This window comes from Pleurodeles waltl, chromosome 3_1, assembly GCF_031143425.1.
Source record: "Pleurodeles waltl isolate 20211129_DDA chromosome 3_1, aPleWal1.hap1.20221129, whole genome shotgun sequence".
NCBI classification, from domain to species: Eukaryota; Metazoa; Chordata; class Amphibia; order Caudata; family Salamandridae; genus Pleurodeles; species Pleurodeles waltl.
In genome coordinates this window covers 20,466,793-20,490,582 of record NC_090440.1, presented here as the reverse complement: position 1 = coordinate 20,490,582, position 23,790 = coordinate 20,466,793, and the positions used below count along the sequence as shown (strand labels likewise).

At 49.0% G+C, this 23,790-nt stretch overlaps 1 protein-coding gene across 1 annotated transcript in view; it reads left to right on the top strand.

Annotated features, from left to right (window-relative positions):
- MDK (midkine) overlaps positions 1-23,790 on the top strand; it is a 100,478-nt gene that overhangs the window by 72,712 nt on the left and 3,976 nt on the right. Inside the window, exons 2-4 of the mRNA XM_069221715.1 lie at positions 1,377-1,456; positions 1,556-1,717; positions 11,981-12,142. Coding sequence (XP_069077816.1) covers positions 1,378-1,456; positions 1,556-1,717; positions 11,981-12,142 — 403 coding nt within the window. The 5' untranslated portion in view covers position 1,377. The remainder of the gene's footprint in view (positions 1-1,376; positions 1,457-1,555; positions 1,718-11,980; positions 12,143-23,790) is intronic.

The following is a 23,790-nucleotide window of genomic DNA, read 5'->3' as shown; positions in this document are numbered from 1 at the left end:
ACCCAGATCCAATCACCCTCCTGGGATGATAACTCCACTCTAATGCCCCTTTCTTGCCCAAGCAGAATTTTAGAGAGTCCTGAAGGCCTTTTACGTGTTCCAATTACTCCCTCCAGGATAATAACTTACCTCTGGTGCCTCTTGTGTTGCCCAGAGGCATTTTAGAGAGCCCTGAATGCCTTCAGCCAGTTCCAGTGACTCCCTCTAGGATGCTAGCTTAGCTCTGGTGTCCTTGCTCAGCTCAGAGGATTTTTAAAGAGCCATGAAGGTCTTAACCAAGTTGCAGTTGAAGCCACAATCCCGATGTCCCTTGCTTTGTCATGACCTCCCACTTGTCCACAATGTCATCGACTCAGACCTCTGTATGCCCAGTGAAGAGCCCTCGTTCAATCCTGAGGCCTCACTGTGGATCCTGAACCCCCGGGACTACTACGCACCCTCCTCACTCCATCCCAGGATCTGATCGTCCTTTTGCACCTCACTCTGCGCCAAGAGCTCTTTGGCCTCCTGGTCCTCACTCAGTCTCAAGAGCTGATTGTCCTGCTGCTCATACATGTACCCCAAGATCTGACAGGCCTCGTGCTGCACACTCAGTCCCAAGGTCTGATAGACCTCATGCTTCACGCTCAGTCCCAAGGTCTGATAGACCTCATGCTTAACTCTCAGTCCCAAGGTCTAATAGACCTCATGCTTCACTCTCAGTAACAAGGTCTGATAGACCGCATACTTCACTCTCATCCCCAAGATCTGATAGACCTCATGCTTCACTCTCAATCCCAAGGTCCGATAGACCTCATGCTTCACTCTCATGATAGACCTCATGCTTCATTCTCAATTCCAAGATTGCTAGACCTCATGGTTTACTCTCAGTTCCAAGATTGCTAGACCTCATGCTTCACTCTCCATTCCAAGATTGCTAGACCTCATGCTTCACTCTCAGTCCCAAGCTCTGATGGACCTCATACTTCATTCTTTGTCCCAAACTCTGATAGACTTCATGCTTCACTCTCAATCCCAAAGTCTGACAGACCTCATGCTTCACTCTCTATTCCAATATCTTCTAGATCTCATGATTCACTCTCAATCACAAGGTCCGATACACTTCATGCTTCACTCTCAATTCCAATATCTGCTATACCTCATGATTCACTCTCAATCACAAGGTATGCTAGACCTCATGCTTCACTCTCAATCACAAGCTCTGATAGACTTCATGCTTCATTCTCAATCCCAAGGTCTGCTTAGACTTTATAAGTCACTCTCAATCCCAAGGTCCGATAGACTTTGTTCTCAATCCCAAACTCTGATGGACCTCATGCTTCACTCTCAATCCCAAGGTCCGATTGGCCGATACTGACCCTCTCTTTTCTCCCCAGGATGCAGCTGCGGGGACCCCTCTTCCTGGTGCTGGTGGTGCTGCTGGGAGTGATAGCTGAGGCTGGAAAGAATAAAAAGGGTGAGTATTGAGCATGAAGCCTGTTCCCAGTAGAGCTGAGTGCGCTGCACACTGTGGCCTTTACGCACCCTATTGACCTCTTGCCTATCATCCTTTCAGACAAGGGGAAGAAGGCACTGTCTGACTGTGAAGACTGGGAGTGGGGGCCTTGCACCCCCAACAGCAAAGACTGTGGAGCCGGGACCCGCGAGGGCACCTGCAATGGGGAGGCCAAGAAACTCAAGTGCAAGATTCCGTGCAACTGGAAGAAGGCATTCGGAGGTGAGAACTGCGCATGCATTGCCCACTGCACCCTTTCGGTATGTGATAATGGGTCACCTCAATGACCGGTTACCTGCAAGCTGCACCCTCTCGATATGTGATAATGGGTCACCTCAATGACCGGTTACCTGCCCACTGCATCCCAGCCCATATGTGATGTTGGGTTACCTGTATGATGGCTTACCTGCCCACTGCACCCACTCGATATGTGATAATGGGTTACCTCAATGACCGGTTACCTGCCCACTGCACCCTCTCGATATGTGATAATGGGTCACCTCAATGACCGGTTACCTGCCCACTGCACCCTCTCGATATGTGATAATGGGTCACCTCAATGACCGGTTACCTGCAAGCTGCACCCTCTCGATATGTGATAATGGGTCACCTCAATGACCGGTTACCTGCCCACTTCCGATATGTGATAATGGGTCACCTCAATGACCGGTTACCTGCCCACTGCATCCCAGCCCATATGTGATGTTGGGTTACCTGTATGATGGCTTACCTGCCCACTGCACCCTCTCGATATGTGATAATGGGTTACCTCAATGACCGGTTACCTGCCCACTGCACCCTCTCGATATGTGATAATGGGTCACCTCAATGACCGGTTACCTGCCCACTGCACCCTCTCGATATGTGATAATGGGTTACCTCAATGACCGGTTACCTGCCCACTGCACCCTCTCGATATGTGATAATGGGTCACCTCAATGACCGGTTACCTGCCCACTGCACCCTCTCGATATGTGATAATGGGTTACCTCAATGACCCGTTATCTGCCCACTGCACCCTCTCGATATGTGATAATGGGTTACCTCAATGACCGGTTACCTGCAAGCTGCACCCTCTCGATATGTGATAATGGGTCACCTCAATGACCGGTTACCTGCCCACTGCATCCCAGCCCATATGTGATGTTGGGTTACCTGTATGATGGCTTACCTGCCCACTGCACCCTCTCGATATGTGATAATGGGTTACCTCAATGACCGGTTACCTGCCCACTGCACCCTCTCGATATGTGATAATGGGTTACCTCAATGACCGGTTACCTGCCCACTGCACCCTCTCGATATGTGATAATGGGTCACCTCAATGACCGGTTACCTGCCCACTGCACCCTCTCGATATGTGATAATGGGTTACCTCAATGACCCGTTATCTGCCCACTGCACCCTCTCGATATGTGATAATGGGTCACCTCAATGACCGGTTACCTGCCCACTGCACCCTCTCGATATGTGATAATGGGTCACCTCAATGACCGGTTACCTGCAAGCTGCACCCTCTCGATATGTGATAATGGGTCACCTCAATGACCGGTTACCTGCCCACTTCCGATATGTGATAATGGGTCACCTCAATGACCGGTTACCTGCCCACTGCATCCCAGCCCATATGTGATGTTGGGTTACCTGTATGATGGCTTACCTGCCCACTGCACCCTCTCGATATGTGATAATGGGTTACCTCAATGACCGGTTACCTGCCCACTGCACCCTCTCGATATGTGATAATGGGTCACCTCAATGACCGGTTACCTGCCCACTGCACCCTCTCGATATGTGATAATGGGTTACCTCAATGACCGGTTACCTGCCCACTGCACCCTCTCGATATGTGATAATGGGTCACCTCAATGACCGGTTACCTGCCCACTGCACCCTCTCGATATGTGATAATGGGTTACCTCAATGACCCGTTATCTGCCCACTGCACCCTCTCGATATGTGATAATGGGTTACCTCAATGACCGGTTACCTGCAAGCTGCACCCTCTCGATATGTGATAATGGGTCACCTCAATGACCGGTTACCTGCCCACTGCATCCCAGCCCATATGTGATGTTGGGTTACCTGTATGATGGCTTACCTGCCCACTGCACCCTCTCGATATGTGATAATGGGTTACCTCAATGACCGGTTACCTGCCCACTGCACCCTCTCGATATGTGATAATGGGTCACCTCAATGACCGGTTACCTGCCCACTGCACCCTCTCGATATGTGATAATGGGTTACCTCAATGACCGGTTACCTGCCCACTGCACCCTCTCGATATGTGATAATGGGTCACCTCAATGACCGGTTACCTGCCCACTGCACCCTCTCGATATGTGATAATGGGTTACCTCAATGACCCGTTATCTGCCCACTGCACCCTCTCGATATGTGATAATGGGTTACCTCAATGACCGGTTACCTGCAAGCTGCACCCTCTCGATATGTGATAATGGGTCACCTCAATGACCGGTTACCTGCCCACTTCCGATATGTGATAATGGGTTACCTCAATGACCGGTTACCTGCAAGCTGCACCCTCTCGATATGTGATAATGGGTCACCTCAATGACCGGTTACCTGCCCACTGCACCCTCTCGATATGTGATAATGGGTCACCTCAATGACCGGTTACCTGCCCACTGCACCCTTCCGATATGTGATAATGGGTCACCTCAATGACCGGTTACCTGCCCACTGCATCCCAGCCCATATGTGATGTTGGGTTACCTGTATGATGGCTTACCTGCCCACTGCACCCTTCCGATATGTGATAATGGGTCACCTCAATGACCTGTTACCTGCATACAGCACCCTTTCGGTATGTGATAATGGGTTACCTCAATGACCGGTTACCTGCCCACTTCCGATATGTGATAATGGGTCACCTCAATGACCGGTTACCTGCACGCTGCATCTCAGCCCATAGGTGAGGTTGGGTTACCTGTATGATGGCTTACCTGCCCACTGCACCCTTTTGATATGTGATAATGGATTACCTCAATGACCGGTTACCTGGACACTGCATTCCAGCCCATAAGTGATGATGGACTACCTGCATGATGGATTACCTGCCCACTGTACCCATCTTAAATTCGGTGATGAGTTACTTGCCCACCACACACATCCTATATATGATTATATGTTATCTGCATGATGAGTTCCTTGCCCACTACACACATCTGATATGTGATGATGGTTTACCTGCCCACTGCATCCCTCATATATGTGATAATGGATCATCTCAATGATCAGTTACTGCCCACTGCACTCATCCTTCATGATCGGTTACCTCCTCACTGCATCCGGGCCATATGTGATGATGGGTTACCTGCCCAGTCCATCCCTCCTCTGTTATGATGGGTTACCTGCCCGCTGCACCCATCCTATACGTGCTGATGGGTGACCTCAGTGATCCATTACCTGTACCCTGCACCTTGTCCACATGTGATTATGGGTTACCTGCCACCTCTATGTAGGTTAACTGCTTACAACTCATGTTCTGTGGGTAAGGGTGGGATACCTCGTTATTGTACTTGGCTCCAGTCCTATATATGTTGACAGCTTAAATGGACATTCCACCTGATCAGTATATTATGGTTGTGTTACCTGATCAGTCCACCAGGTCCGTATATGATCACAAGTTACCGCACTCTGCTTCTGTCCCATGTATGATTGTGTGTTACCTTATCACTGCACCAGGTCCACATGTGATCACCGGTCACCATACTCGGCTTCTGTTCCACGTATGATCGTGTGTTACCTGATCACTGCACCAGATCCATATGTGATCACAGGTCACCATACTCCGCTCCTGTCCCATGTATGATCATATGTTACCTGATCACTGCACCAGATCTCTATGTGATCACAGGTTACCATACTCCACACCTATCCTATGTATGTTCTTGTGTTGCCTGATCAAAGTACCAGGTTACCACACTCCGCTCCTGTTCTACGTATGATCGTGTGTTACCTGATCACTACACCAGGTTCATATATGATCACAGATTACCATTGTCTGCTCTTGTTCTATGTATGATCGTGTTACCTGATCACTGCACCAGGTCCGTATGTGATCGTAGGTTACCACACTCCCCTCCTGTTCCACGTATGATCATTGTTACCTGATCACCTGCACCAGGTCCGTATGTGATCACAGGTTACCATACTCCACTCCAGTCCCATGTATGATCATCTGTTACCTGATCACTGCACCAGGTCCACATGTGATCACAGCTTACCATACTCCGCTCCTGTTCCATGTATGATCGTGTGTTACCTGATCACTGCACCAGGTCCACATGTGATCACAGCTTACCATACTCCGCTCCTGTTCCACGTATGATCGTGTGTTACCTGATCACTGCACCAGGTCCGTATGTGATCACAGGTTACCATACTCCACTCCAGTCCCATATATGATCGTATGTTACCTGATCACTGCACTAGATCCGTATCTGGTCACAGCTTACCATACTCCACTTCTGTCCGTCGTATGATCGTGTGTTACCTGATCACTGCACCAGGTCCACATGTGATCACAGCTTACCACACTCCCCTCCTGTTCCATGTATGATCATTGTTACCTGATCACCTGCACCAGATCCATATGTGATCACAGGTTACCATACTCCACTCCTGTCCCATGTATGATCGTATGTTACCTGATCACTGCACCAGATCCATATGTGATCACAGGTTACCACACTCCACTCCTGTCCCGTGTATGATCGTATGTTACCTGATCACTGCACCAGATCCATATGTGATCACAGGTTACCACACTCCACTCCTGTCCCGTGTATGATCGTATGTTACCTGATCACTGCACCAGATCCATATGTGATCACAGGTTACCACACTCCACTCCTGTCCCGTGTATGATCGTATGTTACCTGATCACCTGCACCAGATCCATATGTGATCACAGGTTGCCATACTCCACTCCTGTCCCGTGTATGATCGTATGTTACCTGATCACTGCACCAGATCCGTATGTGATCACAGGTTACCATACTCCACTCCTGTCCCGTGTATGATCGTATGTTACCTGATCACTGCACCAGGTCCGTATGTGATCACAGGTTACCACACTCCACTCCTGTCCCGTGTATGATCGTATGTTACCTGATCACCTGCACCAGATCCATATGTGATCACAGGTTACCACACTCCACTCCTGTCCCGTGTATGATCGTATGTTACCTGATCACTGCACCAGATCCATATGTGATCACAGGTTACCACACTCCACTCCTGTCCCGTGTATGATCGTATGTTACCTGATCACTGCACCAGATCCATATGTGATCACAGGTTACCATACTCACCTCCTGTCCCATGTATGATCCTGTGTTACCTGATCACTGCACCAGGTCTGTATGTGGTCACAGGTCACCGTACTCCGCTCCTGTTCTATGTACGATCGTGTTACCTGATCACTGCACCAGGTCCGTAAGTAATCACAGGTTACCACACTCCACTCCCACATATGATCCTGTGTTACCTGATCACTGCAACAGGTCACCATACTCCGCTCCTGTCCCATGTATGATCCTGTGTTACCTGATCACTGCACCACGTCCGTATGTGATCACAGGTCACAATTCTCTGCTCCTGTCTCAGGTATGATATTGGCTCACCTGCACATGTGATGACGGCTCACCTGCTCACACGGCTGTACCTCCGCCGCCATCTTGAGAAGGTACCCTCTCCAGTTCTCTAGTTTTACCCAATCACCCAGCTTCATCTACCACTGCGGCTGAAAATGGCGTGCAGGTCTCATTTCTGTCCAGTGCTAAAGAAGGAGACATAGCTCTTAAACGTTTAAAAGTCATTTTTATTTACAAATGTCTTGGAGTGAAGCATGTGTCAGAGAACACAGTTAATCCCATCTCCAGTCTGCACAGGAGAGTCGTGCACAGGAAGACACTTTCTTATGAGAGGATTGCTCTGTGCTGGCTCCTCACTAGGAGGGGACCCTAGATGGGTGCCAGGGGGGTGCTTCTGTGCTGTGGGGTTGCACACCTCTACATTGCAAAGCTCTGCAGTAAAGGTCTTATTCACAGCAACGCATCAGACGCCTTCTCTGAGGCAGGTCCTGCTGCCAGGAAGCTCCCCAGGTCTGCAAGGCAGGTCTCTTCCATTTCCCTATCTCTTCGTGTGATTTAAATGTGTTTCTCCTCCAAATCCCCGCCTCTTGTCACTGCTTAATGAGAGCTGGGTTAATAAAGGGAAGGCATCAGGGTACTGTCTGAAGAAAGGCCCATTCCTGTGAGCCCAGGCAGAGATGGCCTGCCAGGGCCTCAGACTTCAGCAGCAGCCCAGTGTGAGGGGGAGAGAAGAGAGGAGGAGGGGGAACAGCAATTACATGAAAATGACATATGCAAATGCTAGGCCAAATTACCAGGCTGACTGATAATGAATGGGATGGTAAAAGAGCAAGGGGGGCTCTCAGAAAGGGAACCATGATTCTTCTGAGCAGACAGCAACAGTTCAAACTTCTCTAAGACAGGCAGAACAGGTGCTGTGCAGGCACCAGCAGCTCAAGCTTCCCTAACACGCAAAACAGGTTCTGTGCAGGCACCAGCACCTCAAGCTTCCCTCACACGCAAAACAGGTTCTGTGCAGGCACCAGCACCTCAAGCTTCCCTAACACACAAAACAGGTTCTGTGCAGGCACCAGCACCTCAAGCTTCCCTAACACACAAAACAGGTGCTGTGCAGGCACCAGCACCTCAAGCTTCCCTAACACACAAAACAGGTTCTGTGCAGGCACCAGCACCTCAAGCTTCCCTAACACACACAGAACACGTGCTGTGCAGCCACCAGCAGCTCAAGCTTCCCTCACACGCAAAACAGGTGCTGTGCAGGCACAAGCAGCTCAAGCTTCCCTCACACACACAGAACACGTGCTGTGCAGGCACCAGCAGCTCAAACTTCCCTCACACGCAAAACAGGTGCTGTGCAGGCACAAGCAGCTCAAGCTTCCCTCACACACAAAACATGTGCTGCGCAGGCACCAGCACCTCAAGCTTCCCTAACACACAAAATATGTGCTGTGCAGGCACCAGCAGCTCAAGCTTCCCTAACACACACAGAACACGTGCTGCGCAGGCACCAGCAGCTCAAGCTTCCCTAACACACAAAACAGGTGCTGTACAGGCAGCAGCACCTCAAGCTTCTCTAACAAACACAGAACACGTGCTGCGCAGGAACCACCAGTTCAAGCTTCCCTAACACGCAAAATAGGTACAGGAAGCAGCAGGTCAAGCTTCTCTAACACACACACAACAGGTGTTGTGCAGGCAGAATGAGTTCAAGCTTCCCTAACACACAAAACAGGTACAGGAAGCAGCAGTTCAAGTGTCACAGAGACCCACAGAACAGGTGCTGCCTGGCAGCAGCAGTTCAAGCTTCATTCACACGCACAGAATAGGTACTGTACAGACAGCAGCAGTTAAAGCTTCCTCGATACACACAGGCCGGGTGCTGTGCAGGCTTTCCTCTCACACACAGAACAGGAGCTGCACAGGCAGCAGCCTCTCAAGCTTCCCCTGCAAACACAAAACGGGTGCTGCGTAGGCAGCAGTGGGAGTTCAAGCTTCCCTGACATACATGAAACAGGTGCTGCAATGCCAGCAGCAGTTGAAGCTTCCCTAACATACACAGAAAAGGTGCTGCACAGGCAGCAACAGATCAAGCTTCCCTGACATACACAGAAAAGGTGCTGCACAGGCAGCAACAGATCAAGCTTCCCTGACATACACAGAAAAGGTGCTGCGCAGGCAGCAGCAGTTCAAGCTTCCCTAGGACACATAGAAAAGGTGCTGCACAGACAGCAGCCTCTCAAGCTTCCCTAGCGAACACAAAACTGGTGCTGCGCAGGCAGCTGTGGGTGTTCAAGCTTCTCTGACATACATAGAACGGGTGCTGCGATGCCAGCAGCAGTTAAAGCTTCCCTAACACACACAGAACAGGTGCTGCACAGGCAGCGTCAAGCTTCCCTCACACGCACAGAACAGGTGCTTCACAGGCAGAAACCGATCAAGCTTCCCTGACATACACAGAAAAGGTGCTGCGCAGGTAACAGCAGTTTTGCAGTATTTATCCTTTTCTTGCCTTCTACTGGTTGGGCCTGGAAAGTTTCAAGCTTCTCTAAAACGCATTGAACAGGTGAGGCCTTGTCACCCATGTAAAACCTGTCTCACCTGCAATTTGCACCTATGGACTCATACCCTGTGACCCATGTATAACCTGTCACACCGGCAGTGTGCACCTATGGACTCATACCCTGTGACCCATATGTAACCTGTCTCACCAGCGGTGTGTACCCATGGACTGATACCCTGTTACCCATAGATAACCGGTCTCACCGGCGGTGTGCACACATGGACTGATGATACCCTGAACACATGTATAACCTGACTCATGCAAATACGCACCTATGGACTGATACCCTGTAACCCATATATAACCTACAACCTGTCTCACCGATGGTGTGCACCTATGGACTGATACACTGTAACTCATATATAACCTGTCACACCGGCAGTGTGCACCTATATATTGATGAATGATACCCTGAATGTATAACTCGTCTCACCTGCAGTGTACACCTATGAACTGAAGATGCCCTGTAACCCATGTATAACCTAACTTATGCAAATAGTCACCTATGGACTGATAATACTCTGTAGCCCTTCTAAAACCTGTCTCATCAGCAGTGTGCACCTAAGGACAGATGCCCTGGAGCCATATATAACCGGTCTCACCAGAAGTGTGCACCTATGGACTGATACCCTCTATCCCATATATAACCTGCCTCACCAGCAGTGTTCACCTATGGACTCATAACCTGAACTCATCTATGACCTGTTTCACCGGCAAGGTGCGCCTATGTACTCATACCCTGTAACCAATATATAACGTGTCTCACTGGCAGTGTGCACCTGTGGACTGATGCCCTGTAGCCCATAAATAACCTGTTTGACCAGCAGTTTGCCCCTACGGACTGATAGCCTGTAACCCATGTGTAACCTGTGTCACCGGCAGTGTGCACCCATGAACAGATTCCCTTGAAACCATATATAAGCTGTCTCACCAGCAGTGTGCACTTATTGACTAATATTCTGTAGCCCATATATAACCTGTCTCACTGGCAATGTGCCTATGCACCTATGGACTGATAATGCCCTGTAACCCATGTATAACCTGTCTCACCAGCAGTGTGCACCTATAGACTTGTACTCTGTATCCCATGTATAACCTGTCTCACCAGCAGTCTGCACCTATAGACTTGTACTCTGTATCCCATGTTTAACCTGTCTCACCGGCAGTGTGCACCTATGGACTGATACCCAAAACCCGTATATAACCTGTCTCACCAGCAGTGTGCACCTATAGACTTGTACCCTGTAAACCATGTATTACCTGTTTCACTGGCAGTGTGCACATATGGACTGATGATACCCTGTAACCTATGTATAGCCTGTCTCACCAGCATTGTCCAGCTATGCACTGATACCCTAAACCAGAGGTCTTCAAACTGGGGGGCGGGCCCCCCTAGGGGGGCCTCAAGTGATCACAGGGGGGGCGCCAGACTCTTGCCAAAAGAAGCATTACACACATAACAGGCCTTTGTTTTAAGCAGAAGCATGTTATTGCATCTTTAAAAAGGTAACAGTACTTAACTGCAATGTTTAAATAGGTCTAGACATATTTGAACATTGCATCATTATACAATAATTGTGCAAAATTCTGAGGCCCAATGATTTTTATTTTTCAGCTGGGGGGGGCGCGGAATTAAAAAGTTTGGAGACCTCTGCCCTAAACCCATATATAACCTGTCTCAGCGTCAGTGTGCACCTATAGACTTGTACCCTATAACCCATGTATAACCTGTCTCAGCATCAGTGTGCACCTATGGACTGATGATACCCTGTAACCCATTTAGAACATGTCTCACCAGCAGTGTGCACCTTTAGACTTGTAGCCCGTAACACATGTATAAGCTGTCTCACCGGCAGTGTTCACCTATGGACTTGTACCCTGTAACCCATATATAACCTGTCTCACTGGCAGTGTTCGCCTATGGACTGATGATGCCCTGTAACCCATATATAACCTGTCTCACCGGCAGTGTTCTCCTATGGACTGATATACCCTGTAACCCATGTTAAACCTGTCTCACCAGCGTGTGGACCTATGGACTGATAATACCCTGTAAGCCATGTATAACCTGTCTCCCCAGTAGTGTGCTCCTATAGACTTGTACCATGTAACCCATATATAATCTGTCTCACTGGCAGTATGCACCTAGGGACCAATGCCCCATAACCTGTGGCTAACCTGTCTCCCCTGTAGCATATACCAATGGCGTCATGCCCGGTAACCCTTCTACAGCCAGTTTCCCTAGTAGTGCTCACCTATACATTCAATGCCTCTGATAACCTCTGACTCCCTTTCTTCCAGCTGATTGCAGGTACAAGTTTGAGAACTGGGGGCCCTGTGACGCTGCCACGGGCCTCAAAGCTCGCTCAGGGACCCTGAAGAAGGCGCTCTACAAAGCCAAGTGCGATGAGACCATCCAAGTCACCAAGCCCTGTGCCCCCAAGACTAAATCCAAACCCAAAGGTAGGTATTAACTCTCCCACCCACCACCACGCTGCTGCGATGGTAGCCACAGCCACCAGAGTATCACACGCAGCGTCGTGTCGGCAGTGAATGTGTAAATATGTGTAACTGCAGGCATTGGGCACCAGATCTTTAGGCCTGTGAAGACTTGTGGCACCAAATTAATGATAACAGGAATAAGTTGTTATTTTATACAGTGAATTAAGACAAAATGTTGGATGCCATACCCACAAGTGAGCAGGGAGCTGCTTGGCAGATGTTTCATCCACACTGGCTACCTGTACTGTTGCTGTGGGTGTCAACCAGTGCCATACACTGTTCGCGTGTGCTGTGACATGACTGTTCTGTTGGTGAGAAATGAGGCTGTGCTTCGGTCAGATCATTCCAAGATGGCGTAGAGCTTTCATGTTCGGAGATCCTTTCTTCCCACGTCCTCTTTCTGGTCCCTCGTGGTATCCTAGGAGGTGCAACAACATTTCCTAACCAGTCAAGGAGTCTGGTTTCTGCCCTGGCTTTGAAGGCACATGGACCAGTCTGACCTTCCCTTTGGACATAGCAGCTTTCATTTACAGAAATAGGATGCTAGTCCAAGCCTCGCCACTAGATGGCTGGACAAGGTACAACATGCTAACATAGAACAGCCTCAAACTTCAAAAATATTGTTTTGCAGCATGAAGCTTTTCTGGATTCATAAGCTGTTCATTATTTCGCCATCTAGTTGTTAGGTCTGGAATTTTCAAACTTTCTAGTCCTTCTCTAGCGCTTTCTCTAGAAAGCCAGAAGTGTCAGTGCTGATGCATGCATTGGCAAGTTAATACAAGCTCACCCTGGCTGTTACCAAGCTTGCTGTCACCCTGCAGACTGGAGGGGCCTGAAACCTCAGTGTGATGAACGAGGACCGGCAGCAGACAGCAGGCTGCAGCAGAGGGCTGCAGATCCCCCTTGGTATCTGTTAGTGACTAGAGACCTGAGGCCCAGTAGCGCTGGGCCTAGAAGGCACAGGCATCACAGCCATTCTCTGTGAGCAGCCACATAAACTGTGTGATCCCAGTCATATTTACATCATATTTCAGCACTTCACGGGTCTTGCACTTTTAGGACAACCAGCTTGTGTGCTAAGCAGAGGAGGGCTGTGCCCCTACCTGCAGAGCCCATGGTCAACCCAGGTTTCCACACCCTGTGTAGATTTATTTCTTGTACTCTTTCGAGGCTTTCCAGTGGCAGGCACTGGACATTATGTGTAACATGTAAGCTGTGTCAGCTTACATGGTTGACAAGTTAATGGGCTATGAGAGATGTGTAATGGGCCACAAGACCATCTCACATTGGTAATAAAGTGCTTGGCTCTGAATTGTGTACAACAAAGTAAAACACTAGTGATATGTTAACAGCTTGGCCACTGGAATTCTGTGGTTTTGGAACCACAGTTATCCACTCTGTTATAGGCTTGACACATTTGCAACATAATCCATCACCTGTTGCACAATTTGTAGATTTTACCAAGAAAAGACTTATGTTTCAGCTCATACAGACCAAAAGTTGCTAACAATGTGGCAACATGTGTAGGAAGTATCCTCTTTTTGGCATGGTACCCCCAGTTTTTGCCTGCTGTCACTGTGTTTTGACAGTATTCACTGGGATCCTGCTATCCAGGACACCAGTGACGGTGCTCTCCCTCTAAATTTCGTTGCCCCTTACTTAGTACACCCCACAATTGGCATACTGGTGCCCCCATGTAAGTCCCTAGTATATGGTACCAGGGTACCCAGAGCATTGGGGCACCAGAGATTCTCCATGGGCTGCAGCATGTATTGTGCCACCTGTAGGGAGCTCATGCCAACATTGTCTGCAGGTCTGCCATTGCAGCCTGCGTGAAAAGGTGCACACACCCTTTCACTACAAGTCACTGCACCAGGTCACTGTGACACCCCTATGGTAGGCCCTCTCAGCCCAGAGGGCAGGGTGCAGGTACCTGGGTGTGACGGTACCCCTGCATGAGCATAGGGGCCCCTATGAACTCCAGCTCCATTTTCCTGGACTTCATAAGTGCGTAGAAGCCATTTTACCCCATGTACGTGTGTCCAGCTACACAATAGTAACTCCGAACCTGGGCATGTTTGGTATCAAACATGTCAGAATCATACCCCAATACTGTTCCCAGTATTGGTTGTGTGATTCCATGCATTTTGGGAGCTCCTTAGAGGGCCCTCAGCTTTGCTCCTACCAGTTTGCAGGTGTAAGGAAATGCCTCCTTGGCATGGTTAACCCCTAACTTTTTGCCTTTGCTGATGCGAAGTTTTGATTAAAAGTGTGCTGGGACCCAGCTAACCAGGCCCCAGCACCAGTGTTCTTTCCCTAAACTGTACCTTTGCTTCCACAATTGGCACAGCCCTGGCACTCAGATAAGTCCCTTGTAACTGGAACCCTGGAACCAAGGGCCCTGATGCCAGGGTAGGTCTCTAAGGGCTGCAGCATGTCTTATGCCACCCTAGGGACCCCTTACTCCGCACATGCACACTGCCTGACAGCTTGTATGTGCTGGTGGGGAGAAAATGACTAAGTTGTCATGGCACTCCCATCAGAGTGCAATGCCAACCCCACACTGCCTGTGGCATAGGTAAGTCACCCCCTTAGCAGGCCTTACTGCCCAAAGGCAGGGTGCACTATACCACAGGTGAGGGCATATGTGCATGAGCACTATGGCCTTACAGTGTCTAAGCAAAACCTTAGACATTGTAAGTGCAGGGTAGCCATAAGAGTATATGGTCTGGGAGTTTGTCAAACACGAACTCCACAGTTCCATAATGGCTACACTGAAATCAGGGAAGTTTGGTATCAAACTTCTCAGCACAATAAATGCACACTGCCAGTGTGCAATTTATTGTAACATGCACCCAGAAGGCATCTTATAGATGCCCCCTGAATACCAATCCAACTTCTAGTGTGGGGCTGACCAGTTTCTGCCAGCCTGCCACAACCAGATGAGTTGCTGGCCACATGGGAAGAGTACCTTTGTCACTCTGTGGCCAGGAACAAAGCCTGTACTGGGTGGAGGTGCTTCACACCTCCCCCTGCAGGAACTGTAACACCTGGCGGTGATCCTCAAAGGCTCACCCCTTTTGTTACAGCGCCCCAGGACATCCCAGCTAGTGGAGATACCGGCCACTGCCCCCACTTTTGGCAGCAAGGCTGGAGGAGATAATTAGGAAAACAAGGAGTCACCCACCAGTCAGGACATCCCCTAAGGTGTCCTCAGCTGAGATGACCCCTGCCTTGAGAAATCTTCCATCTTGGTTTTGGAGGATTCCCCCAATAGGATTAGGGATGTGCCCCCCTCCCCACAGGGAGGAGGCACAAAGAGGGTGTAGCCACCCTCAAGGACAGTAGCCATTGGCTACTGCCCTCCCAGACCTAAACACACCCCTACATTTTGTATTTAGGGGCACCCAAGAACCCAGGAAATCAGATTCCTGCAACCTGAACTACAAAGAAGGACTGCTGACCTACAAGCCTGCAGAGACGACGGATGACAACAACTGCTTTGGCCCCAGCCCTACCGGCCTGTCTCCAGAGTAGAATACCTGCAACCAGCGACGCATCCAACAGGGACCAGCGACCTCTAAAGCCTCGGAGGACTGCCCTGACCCCCCAGGACCAAGAAACTCCTGTGAGCAGTGGCTCTGCTCAACAACAGCAACACCTTTGCAACAAAGAAGCAACTTTCAAAGACTTCACGTTTCCCACCGGAAGCGTGAGACTTCACACTCTGCACCCGACGCCCCCGGCTCGAGATCCAGAGAACCAACACCACAGGAAGGACTCCTCTGCGACTGCGACCCCGTGAGTAGCCCGAGACGACCCCCCTGGACTTCCACAGCAACACCTGCAGAGAGAATCCAGAGGCTTCCCCTGACCGCGACTTCCTGTAACAAGGGATCTGACGCCTGGACCAAGCACTGCACCCGCAGCCCCCAGGACCTGAAGGAACCAAACCTCAGTGTAGGAGTGACCCCCAGGTGACCCTCTGCCTAGCCCAGGTAGTGGCTGGCCCGAGAAGCCCCCCCTGTGCCTGCCTGCACCGCTAGAGTGACCCCTGCGTCCCTCCATTGCTTCCTATCTAAAACCCGACGCCTGCTTTGCACTCTGCACCCAACCGCCCCTGTGCCGCTGAGGGTGTGTTTTGTGTGCCCACTTGTGGCCCCCCCAGTGCTCTACAAAATCCCCCTGGTCTGCCCCCCCCGAGGACGCGGGTACTTACCTGCAGGCAGACTGGAACTGGAGCACCCCTGTTCTCCACAGGCGCCTGTGTGTTTTGGACACCTCTTTGACCTCTGCACCTGACCGGCCCTGAGCTGCTGGTGTGGTAACTTTGGGGTTGCCTTGAACCCCCAAGGGTGGGCTGCCTATGCCCAGGAACTGAGACTTGTAAGTGTCTTACTTACCTCACAATCGTAACTATTACTTACCTCCCCCAGGAACTGTTGATTTTTGCAGTGTCCACTTTTGAAATAGCTTTTTGCCATTTTAACAAAAACTGTATATATTATTACTCTAATTCAAAGTTCCTAACTTACTTGTGTGGAGTACCTTGCATTTTATGTATTTACTTCAAATCTTGAACTTGTGGTTCTAAAAATAAATTAAGAAAATATTTTTTTCTATATAAAAACCTATTGGCCTGGAGTAAGTCTTTGAGTGTGTGTTCCTCATTTATTGCCTGTGTATGTACAACAAATGCTTAACACTACCCTCTGATAAGCCTACTGCTCGACCACACTACCACAAAATAGAGCATTAGAATTATCTACTTTTGCCACTATCTTACCTCTAAGGGGAACCCTTGGACTCTGTGCACACTATTTCTTACTTTGAAATAGTATATACAGAACCAACTTCCTACAGCAGGGTTTTCCCAGGCAGCCCGTGTTGCTGCCATCCTACAGACACGTTTCTGCCCTCCAGCTGCTTGACCAGCTCAAGCCCAGGAAGGCAGAACAAAGGATTTATTTTGGGAGTAGGAGGCAACCTCCTCTCCCTTTGGAAATAGGTGCTACTGGCCTGGGAGGGGTAGCATCCCCAAGCCACAGTATGCTTTGAAGGGCACATTTGCTGCCCTCCTTGCATAAACCGGTTGGCACCAGTCCAGGGACTCCCGGTCCCTGCTCTGGCATGAAACTGGACAATGGGAAGGGGACTGACCACTCCCCTGTCCATCACCACCCCAGGGGTGGTGCCCAGAGCTCCTTCAGGTGGCCACTTGATTCTTCCATCTTGAATCCAAGGTGGGCAGAGGCCCCTGGGAGCATGTGCGTGGCCAGGTCAGGCATGTGATATCACAGCTCCATCCTGATAGGCTGTCACCCTGCTCGGTGACCAATCTCCCTTCCTGGACTATTTACAGTCTACTTCCAGGGTGGGTCTTCAGATTCGACACGCAAGATTCCTGCAGGATTCCTGTGCCTCGTTTACTTCATCTTCTGGCCACCGGGACTGCAACTGGACACTCCAGGAACAAACAATCTGCAATTCCAGCAACAATTCTGCTCTGCAATATTGTTTCTCCTGCCCCTTCAAGCAAATGCAACATTTCCCTGGTTCTGCATCCTACAAGGGCAACAAGTCTTCAGCCTGCACAAGAGGTAAAACGGAATCTCCGTTAGAGTGAAGGAGTCACTCTTCTGAATCTGGAGGCACTAATTGGAATGACATCCGGCTGCGTGGATCTTCTCTCCTGCAAATCTGCATCGGAGTGGTCTCCTTGGTCCTCTCTACCAGCCAACTTGGGATATGGTAGGTCCTTGCCTCTCCTTTCAGGACAGTGCCCCTGTGTACTGCAACTCTTGCAGCTACCAAGGCTTATGGCTCTTCTTCCATGGCCTTGCCTCTCCTTGCAGGGCAGTACCCCCAGGCACTGTGACTCTTGCAGCTACCAAGGCTTATGGCTGTTCTTCCAAGGGATCTTCAGGCTCTGTGTAGCCCCAGCCTCCAACGCTCTTCCCTGCAAAGCACAGTGTCCTGCCTGCTGCTCCAGCAACGTGGGACTCCTCTTCAGGTGTGCTGAGTGGGCCTCACTGCGACTCCTGTGCCTGCTGCCTGTGAGGTGCCTATGGGGGCTGCATCCTTGTCTCATGACTCTCCTCACTGCTGAGGGTCACCTGGGACTCCCCTGCTTGGGTTTAGTCCCCTCGCACCTTTCTGGTCTCCGACAGCTCTGAAAACTTTCATCTTTGACTTTTGCCTTTGCCAAGGCTTGTTGGTGGTTCTTCCACACCACTGACCCACTGCAACCCTTCTTCCTACATAGGACATCAATGGCACCACTCCTGGAACTCTTCTCCTGCGCTGCTCATCGTCGACCTGGTCCTGCATCTCCAGAAGGATGGGTAGTGGCTCCTGCCCCAACAGGATACTTCAACTGGACTTGGTCCCCTTCCTTTGCAGGTCCTCTTCTGTGGGGATCCATCTTTTGTTCCTTCCAATCATGCCTGAGTCTTGTACAGTCCTTTTACAAAGTTTACTTGTGGGTTTGGGAAAAACAGTGGACTTACCTCTTCTCTTCTGGTCACTGGGGGCACCCTGGTACTTACCTTTTGGGGTTCCTAGTATTCCAGCACCCCTCTACAGATTCCACTTCCTTGAGTGGGGGTCTGACCTTCGCATTCCACTTACTTAGGATATGGTTTGGTCTCCCCCTGGTGCCTCCATTATCTTCTGTTATTTCACTGTTTTCTATTGCTTTCTATGCCCATTCTTGACTACTAATGTGTATATAATAGCGTGATTACTCACCTTCTAGAGGAGTAGTGCCTATACAGTATTTTAGTATTATTGTCACTAAAATAAAGTACCTCTATTTTTGTAACACTGTGTGGTTCTTTCGTGTGTGTAAGTGCTGTGTGACTACAGTGGTATTGCATACACTTTGGATGTCTCCTAGATAAGCCTTGGAAGCTAATCTACAGCTACCTCTAGAGAACCTGGCTTCTAGGCACTGACTACACCTCACTAATAGGGGATACCTGGACCTGTATAACCTTATAACACCATAGGTGCTCACCACACACCAGGCCAGCTTCCTACAACATGTAGTTCCACGCAGTGGAAGGCTCTTCGCAAAATTCGACTGGCCATCTTTCAATTGCCTATTTCTGTTTTTAAGTGTTAAACTGTTGCTAATGAGGTGGAACCTCTGCTCACATAGTGTTAATCTGTGTAAAACACATAAATTGTGAAAGCAATACTGTCACAAAATGTAATGCCTCATAATTAGCCTGCCACTCATTTAGTCAACCCTGTTGTGTAATTGGTACACCCTCGTTGTATGATTCCAGTGGCCCTGGCTGACAGCTGCTGGAAGTTATGTGCACTGGAGTAAGGCAGGGGCATTGTTTCACACTGGCGACTAGTTATCGAGTCATGTGTGATGTGTACCGAGGTACGTGATGTTATCACACACTGGTAATACGGCCTTTGGTTAGGAGTTAGGATGTCATTTTACGCTAGTGTTAACAGGTGGAGTAAGGTGGTATGCTTTTTTTTCACACATGCATCTCCTGCTCCAGGTAATACATTTATTTATTTTTGCAATTTTATACAGTGTGGACATGGCCGGGAGGCATCTGAGCACTGCACAATAAAGCCAGAACAACTCAATGATAAAAACAAAAATACGCATACATTAAAGGCAGAGTGATTGCCAGGTTAGCCTCTTCCGGAAGGTATAGTGCTTCACACATAGCAGTGAGAAGCAGGTGGTACAGTACCACGAGAAGATAGCGAATCAGGTTGAGGGTGGTATGTGATTATTTGGAATGTGAGGGGTTAGACCAGATGTCATTCAAAGAGAAGAGCTTTGAGTTTTTTTTTTAAGGTGACATTGCACGTGGTCAGGAGCTGGTTCATGTATCATTCATGCTCAGTGCTTCTGGGGAAGGATTGGTTGATGTATCGCTCATGCTCAACACCTCTGGATGAGAATTGGTTCATGCATCACTCATGCTTGACGCTTCTGTAGAAGAATTGGTTCATGTATCACTCACACTTGACACTTCTGGAGAAGAATTGGTTCATGTATCGCTCATGCTCGATGCCTCTGGATGAGAACTAGTTCATGTACCGCTCATGCTCGACTGGATGCCTCTGGATGAGAATTGGTTCATGTATCGCTCATGCTCGACATCTCTGGATGACAATTAATTCATGTATCACTCATGCTTGATGCCTCTAGATGAGAATTGGTTCATGCATCACTCATGCTCGACGCTTCTGTAGAAGAATTGGTTCATGTATCACTCACGCTTGACACTTCTGGAGAAGAATTGGTTCATGTATCACTCACTCTCGACACTTCAAGAGAAGAATTGGTTCATGTATTGCTCTGCTCGAAGTCTCTGGATGAGAATTGGTTCATGTATCGCTCATGCTTGAGGTTTCTGGAGAAGAATTGGTTCATGTATCGCTCATGCTCGACGCCTCTGGATGAGAATTGGTTCATGTATCGCCCATGCTGGCCGCCTCTGGATGAGAACTAGTTCATGTACCGCTCATGCTGGACTGGATGCCTCTGGGTGAGAATTGGTTCATGTATCGCTCATGCTCGACATCTCTGGATGACAATTAATTCATGTATCACTCATGCTTGATGCCTCTAGATGAGAATTGGTTCATGCATCACTCATGCTCGACGCTTCTGTAGAAGAATTGGTTCATGTATCACTCACGCTTGACACTTCTGTAGAAGAATTGGTTCATGTATCACTCACTCTCAACACTTCAAGAGAATAATTGGTTCATGTATTGCTCTGCTAGAAGTCTCTGGACGAGAATTGGTTCATGTATCGCTCATGCTCAACGCCTCTGGATGAGAATTGGTTCATGTATCGCTCATGCTTGATGCCTCTGGATGAGGACTGGTTCATGTACCGCTCATGCTGGATTGGATGCCTCTGGATGAGAATTGGTTCATGTATCGCTCATGCTCGACATCTCTGGATGACAATTAATTCATGTATCACTCATGCTTGATGCCTCTAGATGAGAATTGGTTCATTAATCGCTCATGCTGGACTGGACGCCTCTGGATGAGAATTGGTTCATGTATTGCTCATGCTCGACACCGCTGGATGAGAATTGGTTCATGTGTCGCTCATGCTCAAGGCTTCTGGAGAAGAATTGGTTCATGTATCGCTCATGCTGGACTGGAAGCCTTTGGATGAAAATTGGTTCATGTATCGCTCATGCTGGACGCCTCTGGATGAGAATTGGTTCATGCATCGCTCATGCTCAAGGCTTCTGGAGAAGAATTGGTTCATGTATTGCTCATGCTCAAGGGTTTGAGTATGAGCAATTCAGCGTCTCCTGACTTTCGGTAGGAGCCTTAAATATTCCGTTTCTCGACACAAGGGTAAAGAGAAGTGAAGGGCTTTAGGAGTGGCGGAGGGAGGAAATATTGCCTTCTGCTCTGTTGAGCTGAGTGTTGGAAGCATCCGTTTGGCGCTTGCTGTATGAAAAGTTAACACTCAGTGACTCTTAACTGAGTTCCAGAAGCCTGCCCCCCCACCACCCCACTGTGCACTGGTAGTCCCTGACAGTGCATTTATTCAGAGATTTTTTAAGGCCTGGACAAAGTGGGCTCTGGCCCAGGTCCCCCGCCTTTCAGGGGATTCCCCTGAAAGAGTCCGCTGTGTTCTGCAGAGAGTCTTGCCCTGATGACTTTAAATCATTCATAAATAGATTTTAAATACGTTTTCGTTACATTTATTTTTAATGTGGGTGATATGTGAAAGTCTATGACAGACAGTTTGCAGGAAAATGTTGTGCTTATGTTTCAAGCAACATCCATAAAAATGTATTTCAGATAAATACTGGACCTCTTACATGAGAAATAGGCAGGTGTCACAATACAGAGATTATTTGCAGTAACATTAGTGAGCTGCTGCTGTCACAATATTGAAATCACACATCACTATCCTTCAATATTAGAAACACATTTAGAATTTGCACCGGTGTCTGTGCACTGTCAGGGAGCTGGCCAAAGGGGGCAAGAAAGAGCAGAAATGATACCATAAATTCAAAGATGTTCTGAACGGGCACCCCAAAGTACGTATGGCCCAGCCCCCCCAAAATCCTAAAGATGTCCTTGCATTTAGTTACCTGATCTTGGACAAAATGTGGGGCATACCTAGTAACTAGCGATAGCCACCAGATGGCGCTGCGGCACCATGAACGGCTCGGATGTGCGCCGCGTGCGTCCTCCTGCGTTTTAGGAACTGGGGGTTCAGTTCCCTCGTGTGTGGCTAATGAGTGACGCTCTTCATGGACACGTGACGTTCAGCTGGACTTTTATTCAGCTAGGTCTGTCGGGGAGGAGTTAAAGGCTGCATTTTTTTCTTTTTAGGTTTACCTGTGGTATTGCTATTTAAGGGCGTTCCTTTATCATTTATTTCACAAAAGTGTTAGTAAAATACATAGGGACATATTTACATAAAAGTGCGCGGCACGGCGCTGCGCCAAAATTGGCAGCACAGCGCTGCGTCACTTCAGAAACACAGGGATGCGCTGTTTTTCCACAAATACGGCACACCCCTGTGTTTCCGCTAGCATCGGCGCTAGATTTAGCTGCCAGCGCCAACGCAGGCATCCTTGGACCATGGTGCAAGGGTGTCTGCTCTGAAGGGAATGAGTGTTTATGTGCAGGAAGGTCCCCCTTCCTGCACATAAACAATCTACAATGGTGAGTTGGCACTTCTATGTGTGCTGCAGGATGCAGGGACACCTTCTTGCACATAAACAATCTACTACGGCGATCTGGCACTTCTATGTGTGCTGCAGGATGCAGGGACACCTTCTTGCACATAAACAATCTACTACGGCGATCTGGCACTTCTATGTGTGCTGCAGAATGCAGGGACACCTTCCTGCACATAAATAATCATCTATGGCGTTTTGCTCTTTCTATGTGTGCTTTTTCTGCAGCACACATACAAAAAGCAAAAACGAGGAGAAATAAAAGGAGTTTGCCTCGTTGCGCCATGCTAGCTCTACCCCTGGGGTGGGGTGAGGTTTTGGGACAGCCTCAGCTTTCCAATTCCTTCTAAATCTGGGGCAGCGCCAAAAGCAATGGGTGTTGCTTGGTTATGCCCACAGCAACAGTCATTGCATACCCATCTGCAGCAGAAAATGTCGTCGGAGGGGCCCATATTTACAAGGTGCCATTAAGCCACAAAAAATGGCTTAGCGCCGCCTTGTAAATATGGCGCAGATTCTCTGGTGGTGCTAGTGGCACGTAAATGTGCTGCATAGTCTTGCATTTCATACGTTGTTTAATTGCAGTGGGCAATGCTTGCTTCTTTATTCACTTGAATCATGTTCCTGGAGTGATGCTACACTCTGAGGTTAGATCCTGGATGTGATGTTGCACTCGCCAGCTATCTGCAGTGATTCTCCAATCTGAGGACAGACCACTGGAATGATGGGACCTCCTGACGTCAGATCCCTGGTGTGATGTCACACTGTGCCCTCAGATTCCTGGAGCGATATAATAGTCTACTGCAGGAGAGTGCCTCTTTTTGGCATGGTTACCCCCCTCTTTTTGCTTGGTATCTTTTTTAATTTCGACTGAAAGTGCACTGGGTTCCTGCTAACCAGGC